This window comes from Callospermophilus lateralis, chromosome 7 (genome assembly GCF_048772815.1).
Source record: "Callospermophilus lateralis isolate mCalLat2 chromosome 7, mCalLat2.hap1, whole genome shotgun sequence".
Taxonomy (NCBI): domain Eukaryota; kingdom Metazoa; phylum Chordata; class Mammalia; order Rodentia; family Sciuridae; genus Callospermophilus; species Callospermophilus lateralis.
In genome coordinates this window covers 5289370-5306427 of record NC_135311.1, presented here as the reverse complement: position 1 = coordinate 5306427, position 17058 = coordinate 5289370, and the positions used below count along the sequence as shown (strand labels likewise).

The 17058-nt window shown below is 44.4% G+C and overlaps 1 protein-coding gene across 1 annotated transcript; it reads right to left on the bottom strand.

Annotated features, from left to right (window-relative positions):
* Positions 1–136: 136 nt before the first annotated feature.
* Positions 137–1655, bottom strand: Snapin (SNAP associated protein). The gene is made up of 4 exons (XM_076861961.1): positions 1476–1655; positions 1284–1330; positions 972–1090; positions 137–727 (listed from the first exon to the last, which is right to left on the bottom strand). Exons 1-4 carry the CDS (start codon positions 1616–1618, stop codon positions 626–628), a joined length of 411 nt encoding a protein of 136 aa, XP_076718076.1. The 5' UTR covers positions 1619–1655; the 3' UTR covers positions 137–625.
* Between the last annotated feature and the right edge of the window lie 15403 nt (positions 1656–17058).

Here is a 17058-nt window from a genome sequence, read left to right as displayed (position 1 = left end):
TTAGTAGGTGGTGGCCTCTTTTTTTTTTACTCTTTTTTTTTTCATTGGAAGTGATACTGAGTCATAAACACCAAGATCGCAACTTGAAACTGAAGTATATACCTCTGGAACCTTTTCATATATCAGTAAATGAGAATACTGTTTAAGCATTTATTGAATTAAATGGTTCTAGCAGTATTGCTGTTGTATTTAAGCCAGTGCAGTCAACAAAAAAGGGTGGACAGAGATCATTCATCTTGTCTTTGTAAATCCTCTGTAAACAAAAGGAAAAAGAGAAGTCACAGGTAGAGGACATGTTGCCTGGGTCCACTATAACCAGACATGTAACAAACGAAGCTCCAGTCTGGTTGGTGAGGCCTGAAAAAGATGGGCATTAAGTATGTAGTTAAGGAAAAAAACCTCATTTCTTCTTGGAAGGGAGCAAGAGCTGTAAGGAAAGTCCTCTGGGAACGAGTCTACTGCACGCAGGTTTCTTGGGTTCCCATGTAGTAAGTGCTTTAAATAAACCAGGGCTGCCATCTAGGTGTCCCAAAGTCTGCAGAAATTGTTCCCTGAATCTTCTCGTGTGTTGAAACAAGGCAGCGGGGTAACAACTGTTTGTGCTGCTCAGTCCCCTGCCATCTTGTTACTTGCTTGGGGAACCAGGGGGATAAACTCCCGAGTCCAGCATTGCCCTTCTGCGGGCTGTTTCCTTGGCAACGCTGTGGTTTAGCCGCCTCAGCCGCTCCTAGGAGACAGGAAGAGGTGGAACCTAGTGACTGCCCCTGTGAAAGGCTTTGGGGTTCAGCCAGCCAGGTGCTGGAAACACCCGAGGACGGTCCTGCGTCAAAGTTCACGTAGGATGTCAATGGCTGCAAGTGGATATTGAGCACTGAGTCTATTACTGACGCTAGTTGACCACTTCCTTCCCCCCAATTTTTAAAAAGTCGTGACTCATTGTGTTGAGGACTTGAAGCAGGGACTTCGTTTACCTGGGCATTCTGTAGGATGTTGTTGACCAGAACAACCCGTCGCCGGGCGTTGAGCAGCTTCTTAACGTAGGGGTCGAGATCCAAGGCCACCTTCTGGTCCTCGTTGATGCGGCACAGTTCTGGGGACGGAAGAGCAAAGGACGTCTGGCAGCTCACCTCCTGCTCTTGGGAAGGCGGAATCGTCCCGTCCTTCCCCTCATTTCCTTTCACTCCCGATCCCAGGGACCCCGACGTCCTGGGGGCAAGGGGCAGAGACCCGGCCGGGGACGGGGAACCGAAGGTGCTGTCTGGGTCCGCGGGCCGCCCACTCACCCGCGGCGAGGTTGTCGATCTGCTCGCGGAGCTCCACCTGGCTCTCCCTGCAAAGGCCGCAAGGCCGCACGGTCAGCGCGCCCGCCGCCCACGTTTCCCCTGCACCGGGACCAGCCAGCCCCGCCTCCACGGCCCCGGAGCCTCCCCGGGCAGGCCGCCCCGCCCCGCCCGCCCCGCCGGCCCCCCGGGCACCTGACGGCGTGGACGTGGGAGTCCAGCTGCTGCACGGCCGGTCGCAGGAACTCGAGGAGGCCCTCGGCAAAGAGGTCGCGGCCTGTGGGCCCTGCCACCGGGGTCCCAGCCCCGGACACTGCAGCAGAACCTGCACCCGCCATCCCGAACTCGGCCGGTGCCGGGAACCTGCCGCTAGGGCCGCCGGGAACTGGGGTTCGCCCCCGTGCGCCGCGAGGGGGCGCCGCGGAGCCGCGGCGGCCAGGGGGGTTGCTGGGAAATGGAGTTCCCGGCGCGCGGCAGCTGCGCACCGCGGGGGCCCCGGGAGCGGAGGTTCTGGGCGGGACTGGAGGGCGGGGTTGGCAGAGCTCTGGGTTCCAGGAGCTCAGCCCGAGGAGCTGCGGTTCTGGATGGTGCGCTCTTGGTTTTCCTCCCATGGAATGGAGAAAATAACTGCTGTTCTCCCCAGTGCTCAGAGCCCTCTTTCAGGAGGAAACCAGATGATATTCAGGGTATTGTTTTATATTTCCAAAGAGTATTTATATACACATATTTTAACAATATTTTTAGTTGAGATGCACCCAATACCTTTTTCTTCTTCGTCTATTTTTATGTGGTGCCTGTGGGGATGGAACCCAGGCCTCGCGCTCGCCAGGGAAGAGCTCTACCACGAGCCACAGCCCCGGCCCTGAAGAGTGCATTTTTAATGTCACTAAACATGTGCGAAACTTTATGTCCTTAAAAAAGAAGGGATTGATTACTGAAATTCTGATACATGCTAAGACATGGGTGAGCCTTGAGAAGGTCATGCTAAGCGGAATGAGCCAGGCAGAAAAGGACAGGGAGTGCCTGATTCCCTTAGTAGGGTGCCCAGCCGGGTCCACTTCGTAGAGATAAAGGGTACGACAGAGGCTGGGTGTAGCTAGGGACAGAGCCTTGCCTGACCCGTGGGTGGCTCCCGGTTATCCCCTGCACACAGTGTCTGCAGGGTCTGGAGGGAGAGGAGAATGGGGAGTTATTGTCAATGGGTACAGAGTTCCAGTCTAGGAAGTTGAAAAGTCGCAGAGATGGATGGTGGGGATGGTTGCACACCATGGGAATGAACTTCAGGTCGTACACCTGTACATTTAAAGGTACATTTTTATGCATATTTAACTACGATCACATTTTTTTAAATTACATGTGTTTCCATATTTTCATTCCCCCCCCCCTCAGAAAAGGTCCCTTAGAAGGAAAGCAGGCAAAGTGCAGCATGCATGTAATCCTGGCGCTGTAATCCCAGGTTTGAGGCCAGCCTTGGCAACTTAGTGAGACCCTCAGCAACTTAGTGAGACCCTGTCTCAAAAAATGAAAAGAAAGTGGCTCACTGGTAAAATGCCCCTGGATTCAATCCCTGGTGCCAAAAAAAAAAAAAAAAAGGTCCCCTAGGACTGGCTCAGTGGTAGAGCCCTTGCCTAGCACATATTCAATCCCTGGGGTTTGATGCCCACCGTGGAAAGTTAAAAAAAAAAAAAAAAAAAAAAAGAAAGAAAAGCCCAGGGGCTGGGGTTGTGGCTCAGTGGTAGAGCACTTCCCTAGCACATGTGAGGCCCTGGGTTCAATCCTCAGCACCACATAAAAATAAATAAATAAAATAAAGGTATTATGTATGTCCAACTACAACTAAAAAATAAATATTAAAAAAAAAAAAAGCCCAAAGTTTATTTTGGTTTTTCATGGCTTTGCAGAGACTCTACATCTCTGCCCATTAAGGCCTAATGCATTCTAGGTGCTCACAGTTGCCTAGGCTACGGCAGAGACTGAGTGTGGAGAGACACTCCTGAGGGACAGAAAAAGGGGATCCCTAGAGCTCTGGGGGCACAGAGTGCTCGTGTTCATCTCAGACATACAGGGGGACAAGGCCCTGGAATCGCTGTGGGAGGCTGGTGATGCGAAGGAGCCCCAGCTGAGACCCAGGTTGAGACCCCATCTTTTTCAGTCTTGTGCACTTGTCATTGTTGACTGTGGTTCCCTGCTCCCTTCTCTTCTGGTGATTAAAGGTCAGACTCTCCTGAGAGGCTGGGGACTTATTTTGAAAGTCATCAGCCAGGAAGGGAATAGCTAGGAAAACTGCACCCTGCTTCCCAGCCAGCCCTTGGGAAGAGGAATCCATCCCAGAGGACAGAGCCGTGACAGTGTTGAGGAGGAAAGGGAAAAAGTCCAAGTCCCTGAGGCCTGGACTGGAAAGAGAGAGCAGGAGCTGGCCTGGCCCCGGAGCTTGGACCAGTGTCTGGATAAGGAATCTCCAGAAAATAGATCAAACAGAATACCTGCAACACGAAGTCAGTTAGAATTCCAGATAAACAAGAAATGACATTCTAGTGTAAGTATTTTATCAGGTGATCCTACTTCCAAAGCTGGGTCTCTGAGGGAACCGCTTCTTATCACCTGGAGTGAGCTCTCTGCTCTCCGTCCTGTTGCAACAGCTGCTGTCTGGCCTTCTGGCCTCTGGTCTCTCCCTCCTTGAGCTTGTTTGCACTCTAAAGTGTCCGTCAACGACATGATACCTTGCTGCGGCTGAAAGGAGTTTTAGAAACCATCTCTTGTTGGTTCCTTGGATGCTTGTGAAGGTAGACTTCAAAGTAGGGTTGCCAGATTTAGAAAATAGATCAAACAAAATACCTGGGGAACCAATAAATTTCAGTTGCTGATAAACAGTAAGTAACTTTTTAGTGAACTATTTTATCGAGTAATCCTACTTCCAAAACTGGGTCTCTGGGGAAACGGCTGTGCCTTGTTCTTATGCTCTCCTTTTTCACTCCTTATCTCTGTGGGTTAACCATTGTCTCTCATGAACCTGCTGCGATAGTTCCGCCTGATCCTCTGGCCTCTACTTTCTCCCCTCCTGGTCCATTTGGACTCTAAAATACCAGCCAGATGACACAAGACATAATACTATGCTCAGGGCAAATTAATGCCAAAAAAGATTTTATAATCCATCCCTTGTTGGTTCCTTGGACGTTTGTGTGGGAGACGGGGCAAGGCTCTCACAGACGACCTGAGGTTCCACAGTAGGCTGGAGGCCCGAGCTAGTTCAGTTGTTCATTCTCCAAGCACTTATCAAAGCCCAGGCGTCATGGCCCAAGGGATGCGGCACAAAAGCCCTCTTCTCCCTGCTGGTGCTTGCGTGATAGTAGAAGCAAAGGTGACTCCATTTTGTTTTATGACTCCATCCTGTAAAACAACCATGCCAAGTAGAAGAGTCTTGACTGGGGCAAGATGTTCTTTTCCTTTTGCTACAGAAACCTTTAAGAACTGGAACTACCTAATGGGACATTGTTTCTGTAACTAGGGTAACGGGGCTCTGTTTCTGTAACTGGGGTGACTGGGCTAACTGTGATTGGTTAGGCTTCCCGCCGCTTGACTGCACTCTCCGGCTTCTGTAACCTGGCTGGCTTGCATTGGCTAGACCCCGAAACACCCTTTTACGGTTTTCAGGCTTATAAGGAGCGCCCTTGCAATTGTTCGGGGCTGATCAGGGGAAGAGCTTTATGTTCTGGTCAGCCGCCACCAGTGTGCTTCAATAAAGGCTGGATTCGATCATACTTGAGTGGTCTGGAAGTCAGTTTATGAAACCCTGGGACAAAGCTTTAACTGTAACATCTGGGAGCTCGACCGGGATCCATTTCTTCCCTACCCTCAGGCCAAATTTGCCTCCAAAGACGGGCCTTTGGATCTCAGCCCCGGAGTAGAGGGGAGCTCTGAGAGATGTTCCTCAGCCTCACTCCAAGGACTCCAATCTGTCCTAGGACACGCTGAAAAGCCTCCTGCCGGCTATCAGTTCTGGTGAGTTCACTGTTCTGGAGAAAAGGTCAGATTGGACACAGTGGCTTACACCTTTCCAGGGACAGGACGAGACGTTGTCACTGTCTCCCTGGAGATCTCCCTGTGTGACCTCATCTGTCTGTATCTGTCTGGGGGCAGGACGAGACATAGTCTCTGCCCCATTAGAGGTCTCCCTGTGTGACCTCAGCGATTGTTCCTTGTCCTGTGTCTGTTCTGCTGTTTGTCATTTCTCCAACGTCTGCCTTGCTGTTTGTCATTTGCCCAGTGTCTGTTTGCTGGCAGTTTGTCTGTCCAAGTGTTGTGCACGGGCCCTTTTCTTGTTCTCATAACCGCTCTTCTTTCACCAGGACTCCTTCGCCCCACCAACGTCAGAGGAAGGAAGCGCTACAGAGCTCTCTACCTGGACCCCTTTAACTTGTTTTCTTAACAATTTTCAGGACTCTGTCTGTTGGTTTGTTTTTGTTTGTTCCCTTTGTGTTCTGTGTTAATTTCTACCTCAGTTTGTTTCTAATGGAAAAAAAAAATGGTTAAAAGGGTCTTAACCGTGCTCACTACAGCTTGCATTAAATTGTAAAGTGCTGCCAACAGGACTAAAAGAATTGTCAAAAGTAAAAGCTAAAGGTAAAAAGAAAAAGGCATTCTAGAGATTGCCTTCATTTAGGAACTGGGCCAGGTGGCCAACTGGGTAAATCATGTCAGTTCCTATAGAGGACAGATTAAAACTAAAGTGTTTTATAAAATTATTATTCCTAAATTGTATAACAGAAAGCATGATTTTGTCTAGAAAATTTGGCTTTTGTCTCTCAGTATTTACAAGCACGAATAACTCCCAACTATTAAAAAATGGTCCAAAGATTTTTCAATGTCAGGCTAAAAGTTGGTGGCCGCTATCCAAAAAACCAGAAAAACCAGTTCAGAATGGGACCCCAACCTGGGGGACTCTCCCAAGGAGACCAATGAAGCTGTGTCTTTGGGAAGTTCCTCCAGGGAGAAATAAGCCCCTTTGTTTGTCTGTGTTCCCTCAACTCTTTTCAGCTTTCATGAACAGGACCACCTCAGGAAAAAGGTTAAAAAACTTTTAAAATTCTATATTTGTTAAACTCATAATTTTGATCCAATACACCTAGGTTAATATGTTTTTCTGATTACGCTCTGCTTTATTCCAAGGCAAATTTACAAAGGTTAACTCTCAATCTAATAGGTTTTTAAGAAATAAGCTACAAGGCTTTTGTTTGTCTGTTTGCTTTGTGGGGGTGCACCGGTGTACTGTTTGTCTGCATGTATTGCCATGTCTATATATATTTGGTACAAAAAATTGACATATGAGTTCATAAATTATAAGTAAAAAAATGGATCCAAATACTTTTGGTTAATATGACTTAAAAGGTTCACTTCAAATTGGAAAAATAGATAAAAGTACAAATGTCTTTAAAGTTACTAATGCATAGTTTTGTTTCTAGATGGTTAAACAACTGTTAAAATGTTATAAAGTATCTGACATCCATTGTCTCTAGGATTTTTCTTCAACAGGAAAAAAGATAACTAATACTATTAAATGCACTTGTCTGATACTTGTTTTTTTTTTTTTTTTTTTTTAAGATACATAAATTAGGGCTGGGGATGTGGCTCAAGCGGTAGCACGCTCGCCTGGCATGCGTGTGGCCCGGGTTCGATCCTCAGCACCACATACAAACAAAGATGTTGTACCCACCGATAACTAAAAAATAAATATTAAAAAAAAAAATTCTCTCTCTCTCTCTCTCTCTCTCTCTCTCCTTCCCCTCTCTCACTCTCTCTTAAAAAAAAAAGATACATAAATTACGTCTAAATGTATATAAAATTAATCATGGATGTATTTGTTAGAGACATCTAATTGGTACAAAGTTAAAATGCTGGCTGTTAAATATAATATCAAGTACTCTTAACTCCTTAAGTTCCATAAGGTAAAATATTTAAACAATGTTGGCATTTTCATAAATTGGTAAACTAAAAAGGAAATTTAAAATTGTTTTGTTATTATAAAAACAAAGTTACTATAAATTACAAAGTCCCAACAGGTATAATTCTACATACAAGGAGTCAAGAGGTTTCAACTGTATTTCAATTAAAGTACAGTAAATAACAAATATTTCATCTTATTAAAATAGATTAATTTATCTAAATTCAGAAATTTATAAGGGTTATTTCAAGGTACACACAAAAAAGATCAATAGATTAAAAATTATTAAAAAGTTTTAAATATAAAAACTATAAAAATTATATTAAAAATATATTCAATAAAAAACGTTTCCAAGTAAAAAGTCTTTATGTGGTAAAGTATGTATAATTATAATACATCTAAGTAAACAACAAAAGGGTCTAATTAAGTAATATAAAGGTCTATAAATAAAAGACAAATATTAAAAGTTTTATATGTAACTAAGTTGGTTATGTATGTAACACAAATAGTTAAAACTATTCAGGGTTGTTCCTTAAGGACAAATCATAATGTACTGATATATTTATATGTTAAAATGACAAAACTTCTAAAAATATTAATTACATTGTGTCTATTAAGTTTTATCCCCTAGAATAAGTAATCTTAAAAAATCAAGGTTTGTACATTTGTGGTTAAACAGCAACTGTTATTTTAGAGTATTGTCCTACATTACAGAGTCTAGATTTTTCTTTAAAAGCTAACCTTGGTTAATATAAAAAAAATCAATAAAAATGTGGTACATTACTCTTCTTTACAGATTAAATGTGTTCATATCTTTCAGGTTTACAAGTCTTTAAGGTAAAATATTTAAAGAAACAATTTATCAAGCTGGTACTCGCCAAACTAAAGTTGTCTGTAATGGTAATTTTAAACTTATAAGGAAAATAGATTTTATTTGATTTATTTATATTATTTAATGTTTTGTAACCAAACCTTATGTTACCTTTTACACTAAAAATTTGAAGATATTTTAAAAAGTAATGAGAGCCTAATCTATTTAAAGATTAATATTATAAAACATTTTGCCACTTTTCCACATGAAAAAAACATGTTAAGGGCTCTCAGCCTTTCCTTAATTAATGTTTCAAATGTATGTCATAATGTGCTACTAACATTCATACAGAGTCAGAAAACAATATATATAAACTTTATAAAATGATATCTAAAAAGAGAGATAAAGATCAGCTTTAGAACTAAAACACTTTACCTAGGATTTGTCAAGAGCCCTGCCTTACCTGAGAGAAGGCTCTGCCTCCCACCTTACAGCATGTCAGAATAACTTCAAAGTAGGCCAGATTTCAGTTGATTTAAAGTTATATTCAAAGATTAATTTTATTTAAAAAATTACTCTGATCTCAAATAGGAAATATGATGTATAACTCAGTCAAGGTTCAAAATTATATACAAGCTAAATATGTGTTTACTATTGTTAATTTCACTTTGTATTTCATTATAACTAAAAAAAGGTGACCATGAGACTCAGAGAAACCAAGAGACCTTTATTGTGGCAATGTCTGATTAACACAGAGAAAGAGAGAGAGAGAGAGAGAGAGAGAGAGAGAGAGAGAAAGGAAAGTGCAAGAGAGAGAGAGAGAGAAAACAAAGGGTAAGAGAGAGGGAAAGAGAGAAGAGTGAGAGGAAGAATGAGAGAGAGGGAAAGTGAGAGAAGAAAGAGAGAGCAAGAGAGGAGAACCTGACAAGAGAAAGTTCTTATAGCCCAAATCTAATGGGGTCTCTGGGTCTGCAAGCTGTCTTGTTGGCGTGCAGTGATTGGATCAGACAGTAATTGCTAAGGGTGTCACCTTTGCCTTCAGGCAGACCAGGCAGGGGTCAGATGTGGGTTTCCGTGACACCAGACAGGTAAAAGTCAAGTATTCAACTTTAAGTAGAGTTGAATGTTCAGTCTTGAGTGAGGTTGAGTGTTCAGACTTCAGGCAAACAGGCGAAACTAACGTTTGTTCAGCCTGCTCTGCAACTAACAATAACTGATGCCTGTTACTGCTTTACAGAGTTAATACTTCATGAACACACAACCTAAATTAATTCGAGATATTAAGCCATCCTCTGTAGACAGATAATAATTAAAAGAGATTAAATTAACTGTAAAGGGGCTAAAGTTATGGCTCAGCAGTAGAGTGCTTGCCTTACATATGTGAGGCACTGGGTTCAATGTTCAGCATTACATGAATTAATAAATAAAATAAGGATATTGTGTTATGCAAAAAAAAATTAACTGTAAAGTTATAAACATTAAAGTTAAATCCCAGCATTCTTACTTTAAAACTGGTAAATCTGACTTGCTAGATGTTTAAGGCCAAACTTACATATTAAGGTTAAAATAAAGGAGCCAAAGAAACCAATATTTGGCTCTTGCCCTCTGAGTCAGCCTGAACCCAGGACAGGGGGAAAAGCTTTGCAACTCCGGGCCTGGAGAACAGAAAGCCAATGAGTGTCCATGCTGCAAAAGAGGAGGGTCATTGAAACAGGGAGACATGCCTGATGCTTCCAAGGGAAGCCACATGGTCAGCAAGACCTTGACCCATCCTAATGCAGATGACACTAACAGAGCTAAAATCCCGCTCACAAGTTCCCCAAGAGTGTCCTCCAAGGAAACTCAGCTGACTCTTACCAATAGATAGGAACAAGGTCAGTTTGACTAGCTTGTTTTCTAGCAAAAACAGTTAAAACCCAAAACACAGCCATTCCTGGGCATTAAAAAAAAAGCAGTTATTTTAATTTAACTTAAATGTACACTTGTGTTAACACCCCTCAAAATGAGTAAGAGTGGAGGCAACAAAAGAGAAATTCTTAGGCAAAAATGCCTGATAAATATCAATAAAAAAACTGCCAGAATTTTTTTAGTCAGTTTAAGGCCTACAGATCTTTCTAACCTCCTACACAGGTAGATGTAATCAATGTTTATTAATCTAATTAACCCTAAGTAACAAAGGGATCTTTACTGAACACAGAGGTCATGCCAAAAAGGTATTTTTACAAAAATCAGACAACATTAACTAATTTAACTAAATGTTGTGTCTATATTCCTGCTAATTCTGACAATGTTAAAGATTTATGTTCCCTAAAAAAAAAAAAGGTGCCTTATTAAACTTTGTTAGGCCTTGTTATGGGGACAATTTCTCAAGTCTTCCACCTTCTGGTAAACAATTATTAATTTCTGTCATCTTCATGGTATTCATGGACAGGTTCCAGATGCTATAACTGCTATTTTGTATTAATCTTACTTCAGCACTCATGTCTTTTTGTTTCTCTCATAGAAGTGCCCACCCCAGGTGAATTTACAACCTGTTTGTTCTTCCTGAAGCAGATTTTTACCATGGACTTCTTGACCCACTCAGTTTCTAAAAAGGGACTCCAAACTGCTTGCCCACTGCACATTGCCTCCTCTCAGTTCGAAGTAGCAAGAACGGTCATCACCCTTTTCCCTTACAACAGTAGGAGGTCCCTAACATTAGAGGAAAAAATTACGGTCAGTATAGATGTTCACCAATATGTCTAGCTGGGTGATCTCCCAGAAAGAGACACTTGCTTCCACAACCCAACTTATAAGTGGGACAACTCCCCATTCACCAAAAATTGTGCTTCCCGGATCCCACTTTGAACTCCTTGACTAAATCTCCAAACTGTCAATAACTCTGAACTATGTAACCTACTATTATGATGGAGTAAAAGGAAAAGAACACCTGGACTTATTAAAAGGCCAGGGCCAGGGCTGAGGATGTGGCTCAAGCGGCAGCGTGCTCGCCTGGCATGCGTGTGGGCTGGGTTCGATCCTCAGCACCACATACAAACAAAGATGTTGTGTCCACCGAAAACTAAAAAATAAATATTAAAATTTTGAAAAAAAAAAAAAAAAAGGCCAGGGCCCACTGATTTATCAACATAGGCTGGCGGCCCCCATTTTAGTTCCCCTCCTGGCTGGTATGGAAATAGCTGGATCTACTGCTTTGGAAACTACAACTCTTATCACAGGCTCTAAAAATTTTAAGTCCCTCAGCTGTCAAATAGATATAAATTTAAACTTCAGGCAATTGGTTCCAAAGCCTTTTCTCATGGTCCCCTTGATTGACTACCATCATTTCAGCCACAGTTAGGCCCTAGTCCCTTCTCCTGATTGGGATTACTGTAGGACCCTGCCTCTTAGAAACCCTCCTAAACCATGTACACAAGAATGTAGGTGAGGTCAGACTTATGGTCTTGCAAGCCCAGTATCCTTAGACACAAAAGGATGGAAAAAAGCCTGAGGCCTAATGATGTGAAAGACTGACATCAAACCTACTAAAACCAGTGGAGAATGTGACAGAAGCAAATGTGACTCCATGTTGTTTTTTGACTTCATCCTGTAAAACCACCATGCCAAATAGAAGGACCATGACTGGGGCAAGATGCTCTTTTCCTTTTGCTATAGAAACCTTTAAGAACATGGAACTACCTAATGGGACATTGTTTTCATAACTAGGGTAACGGGGGCTCTGTTTCTGTAACTGGGGTGACTGAACTAACTGTGATTGGTTAGGCTTACCACCACTTGACTGCACTCTCCTGCTTCTGTAACCTGGCTGGCTTGCATTGGCTAGACCCCCACCCTGCCCCCCGAACATCCCCTTTGCGGTTTTCAGGCTTATAAGGAGCGCCCTTGCAATTGTTCAGGGCTGATCAGGAGAACAGCTTTATGTTCTGGTCAGCCGCCACCAGTGTGCTTCAATAAAGGCTTGATTCGATTATACGTGAGTGGTCTGGAAGTCAGTTTATGAAACCCTGGGATGAAACTTTAACTATAACACTTGTATCACAGAGCACTGGCTTCTCCAGAGACTGAAGGGGATGCAGTTCCTAAGAACCTCTCCTCTCACCCAGGTACGACATGCACCACCATCATGCTGCTTGTATCAGTCAGGGTTCCTGTCACTAGAGAGAAATGACATGATGATATCACAGGAAGAGTTTTGTATAAATAATTATTAAATATGACAAAATTGTAATCATGAGGGATTGACTGACAAGTCAAGAGAGCTCTAAATCACTTGGGAAAGAGCAGCTATTGCCCCTAGAGATAGAGGCTGCAAGGAAGAGACCCCCCTCCCCGCCCCCGTCTGATATCCAGACACTTGTGAGCCAGCTCTGGTGCGCTCACTTTCCCACGACTTGGGAAACAGTCTCAGACTAAGGATTGCAGGGTTGAAGTTATTCTGGGCAATATAGGGAGACCGTGTCTCAAAACAACCAAAAATAAAATTAAGTGGTAGTGCCATGTGGGTGGAATGTGCTGGAAATCTGCCTTCCAGAACTTGCAGGCATTCTCTCCTCTAGAGTTTCTGGAAAGGCTCTTTATAGAGATGGCTCACCTGAGGAATTCTGCTATCAACAGCCCGAGGATACATGGCACTACCACTTCTGTACCGTTCAGTGAGCCACACCAGGACCCTTTTCCCCATACTAGGGATTGAAAGGTGATCTGCCACTGAGCTGCATCCCAAGTCCATCTGATTTTATTTTTAATGTTTTTTAGTTGTAGTTGGACACAAGACCTTTATCTTATTTTATTTATTTTTATGTGGTGCTGAGGATCGATCCCAGCTGGCCACTGGGTCCTGCTGGCTACGCTGTGCCGCAGGATGGACACCTGGAGAGCCAAGCTCTAGGGTGCCTACCAGAACGAGACAGCATGGTTCCTCCTGAGGCGTGTCTCCAATGTCCTCTACCACTGCTGACAAAGGAACCATCTAAAGGGTCTAGAACCATTTTCAGAGAGCAGGCAAAACGGATGAATTCAGACCCGTGTGGCTTTATTCCTGGTTCTCTGACAGCCGGGAATCCACTAGTCTGCTCCTGCAGAAAGCTCTAGGTCTAAAGGACCATTTTATTCACCTGGGTTCTAGTCACAGGATAATACTGGTGCCTCCAACTCACAGGCCTGATCCAAACAATTCTTGTTTTCTAACCTCCCCATTTTTGGTTCCAAGTGGAATTTCTTAGGTGGGATTGTATCAAAATGGAAATGTATGAACAAAAAAGGGTCGAGGTACCTGAGGCCAATGGAGGGGAAGAAGGAGAGGATAGGAAAAGAAGAATTAGAAGTTTTACAGAAAAATTCAGAGACCATGATCCTCCCATATCCCAACAGCCTCCTTGTGACTCTCTGAAAGCCAAGTTTGCTTTCTTGCTTCCTTCTTTCCTTCCACCTAGAGGCATTTACCACTGAGTTATGTCCCCAGCCCTTTTCATTTTGAGACAGAGTCTCACTAAATTGCTGAGTCTGACCTCCAACTTGTGATCCTCCTGCTTCAGCCTCCCAAATTGCTGGGATTACAGGCGTGCAGCCAAGTCTACTTTCTGCTGACAAACTCGGAAGGCCTGTCTTTGGTCTCTTGTTTTCTCCACAGGGTAGCAGAGGAGATTCACAGCATTTTTTAAAAAGTATTTTTTAAAATTTGTTTTTAATATTTATTTTTTAGTTTTCGGCAGACACACTTGTTTTTTGTGGTGCTGGGGATCGAACCTGGGCCGCATGCATGCCAGGCGAGCACACTACCACTTGAGCCACATCCCCAGCCCCAGATTCAGAGCATTTTTCACTTCTGAAATCTCTTTGGTGCTTATAGCCAGCAGACTGATGCCCAGTGGGCACTCGGACATGCGCCCCAAAGCCTGGGCAGCTAGAGCTGGGGATCAGGCTGAGTTCTAGCATAAAGTGCACTCCCTAGTCCCACAGCAGCGGCGCCTGGTGTAGCCGCATCTCCATTTGGCCAATGAAGTGGTGTGGTCAATCTGGCTGCCAGCCATTCACAGATTTCTAAAGTGGTTGTATAAATCCTGCCCATCACAGTGCCAGCAGCCTTTGTCGGTCATAGGTGGCAGAAAGAAATGTAGCTGTGTCTGCTGCAGGCCAACTGGAGCAGGTAAACCCTTGGCAGGAGGCTGGAGGTCAGGGCGTCCTGCCAACTCAGAGGTGCTCACATTGCCAATCCTCAACCCAGCAGAATCCTCCCGCAGCCGGTTTTCTTGAGGTGCCGTAAACCTTCCTATTCTAGATTTCAGGGTCCTCCATCAGCTCCTGGAAACTTGAGCTCTGCTCTACTTCTGAAGCTCCCTGTCCTGACTTCATTCTCCCATCCTCTGGACGGTGCTCTGGTTGAACTATCTTTTTCTTGCTGACTGCCTTCAGGTGGGTCCTGGGGTAGGTCCCCGAGGAAGCTCTGCAGGGACATACTTGTCTTTGTTCAGGCGGTGCGTCACATAGTGCCCTCTGCCTGGAGGTCACCTGTACCTATACCTATTGAGGAGACTGGGGAGGGAAGTCAGGATTGGCAGAGGGTTTTTTTGTTTTGTTTTGTTTTTTGTACCATGGATTGAACCCAGGAGTGCTTAATCACTGAGCCACATCCCCAGCCCTTTAAAATATTTTATTAGATAAAGGGTCTTGCTAGGTTGCTGAGGCTGGGTTTGTACTCTCGACCCTCCTGCCTTAGCCTCCCGAGTTGCTATGATTACAGGTGTTCACCACCCCATACCTGGCTACTTTTTATTTTAAGACAGTCTCCCTAAGTTACCTAGGGCTTTGCTAAATTGCTGAGGCTGACTTTAAACTTGTGATCCTCCTGCCTTAGCCTCCTAAGCAGCTGGGATTACAGGTATGTAGCATTGCACCCTGTAGCTGAGGTTCTTTTGGGAGAGGGGGGCCACAGAATGGTGACTTGGTAATGCTTCAACTGGGAAGGATCACCTGAGTCTGGCTTCTTGGGCCTCTGTCAGATCCAAAGGACAGGTTTGAGATATTCCTGATCCAGCTTGCTTTCTGGTAGGCCAGAACTCTGGGGAGCCCTAGAGTGTTCCAACAGAGGAACTGAAGGAGCAATGTGGCAGGGGGCAGGGGAGGGTCAGGGTGTGCAGCAGGAAGCCTGGTTTCCAGCTTGTCAGCTGGTGCTTCCGGAGGGCTACCACCCCCCATGTCCCCCCAGGTGAATTCTCAGGTCAGACTCCAGGGCTCCTGCTCATCACAAAGGAGAGACTAAGGATGTGGTCCTGGCCTTGAGTGCTGAGGTCACTGAGGGCCTTTGGTCCACTTTTGTCTTTCTCATCATCATTGTCTTCTCTGTTCTATGCCTGGCTCTTCCCCTGAAATTTTGGAAGGATGTGCTTTCAGTTAAAATCCAAAGGAGGGCTGGGGCTGGGGCCCAGAGGTAGAGTGCTCGCCTAGCATGTGTGAGGCCCTGGGCTCGAGCCTCAGCACCACATAAAAATAAAAAGGTAGGGCGTTCACCTACAACTAAAAAAAAAAAAAAAAAAAATCCAAAGGAGAGCCAGGCACTGCAGCACATGACTGTCACCCTAGGGACTCAGGAGGCTGAGGCAGGAGACCCCAAGTTCAAGACCAGCCTTGGCAACTTAGTGAGACCCTGTCTCTTAAAATTTTGAAAAAAAAAAGTCTGGGTATCAAATGGACTTTAAATCAACATACTATAGTAACACAGCTACATCAATTCACAGTAGCTAAGCTATGGAACCAACCCAGGGGCCCTCAACAGATGAATGGAGAATATGTGGTGTATAGATACACAATAGAATATTACCCAGCCATAAAGAATGAAATTATGGCATTTGCTGGTAAATGGATGGAACTGAAGACTATCATGCTAAGTGAAATAAGCCAATCCCCCAAACCAAAGGCAGAATGTTCTAATATGTGGATGCTAACATGCAATAAGGTGGGGGGATAACAGAAGTTCATCATATTAAACAAAGGAGAATAAAGGGAAGGGAGAAAAGATGGGAATAGAAAAGAGTAAAAAAGAATCTGACATAACATTCCTGTGTTCATGTACGAACACACGACCAGTGTAAATCCACAACTCCACAATGACAAGAATGGTAAGTTATACTCCATGTATGTAGAATGTCAAAGTATACTTTACTGTCATGTATCATATCTAAAGAGAAAAATAGACATCTTCAACTAAAAAAATAAATAAAGACAAAAATAGGGGTGGGGATACAGTCCAATGGTCAAGTACCCTGGGTTCAATTCCCAGTACAGGAAAACAAAAACAAAAACCCAAAGGAGAGATTCAGGACATTTGGGGGAACCCCTTTCACCCAAGACTCTTCCTGATAGAATTTTTGCTGTGTCCCCTCTTGCCCATGGGTGTTTTTTCTTGATAATAGCCTTACAGCGAGGGTACATAGATTAATGTAATATGTCCAACCTATGTGTAAAGACACTAGGGGGTCTCCTGCAGGCCTCAGCTGTCAGTCCCGGGCCCTGACCCAAGACAGGCTCACAATGGGGCTGCTGCCCTCGTGGGTCCCAGAGCCATCTCAGACCTCTCTCCACCTCTGGGTGTCATTCTTACCTGCTACAGATTTCCTCTCATCTTTTCCCTCTTGCTCCTGAGCCACACGTCAGGGCCCCCAGGAGGCCTGGTGGGGTCTGCAGCCTGGGTGTGGAAGAGGTCCGAAAGCCCACCCAGGAAGGAGTGGAAGCCTCCACCCCTTTCTCAGCTGGGTCCACACTGCCACCCGTAGTGAACAGGGTGCAGTCAGGTGGCACCTGAACCATTCTCTCAATGGCATTTCCAGCTAAAACCTTGATAAATAAGTCTGGACCGTAGAGATCCCTGGTAAGAGGTTAAAGGGTGGTTTGGGGGAAAGGTCGAGAAATCAAAGGTTAAGTGTCTGTCAATGAGATTTGGGAAAGAGGAGAGCAAGAGGTGAGTCCCTAGAGGACCCCAGGAAAATGGCGCTCGGGCCCTTTTGCCCTTCCCATGCTCATTGGACAATCAACGA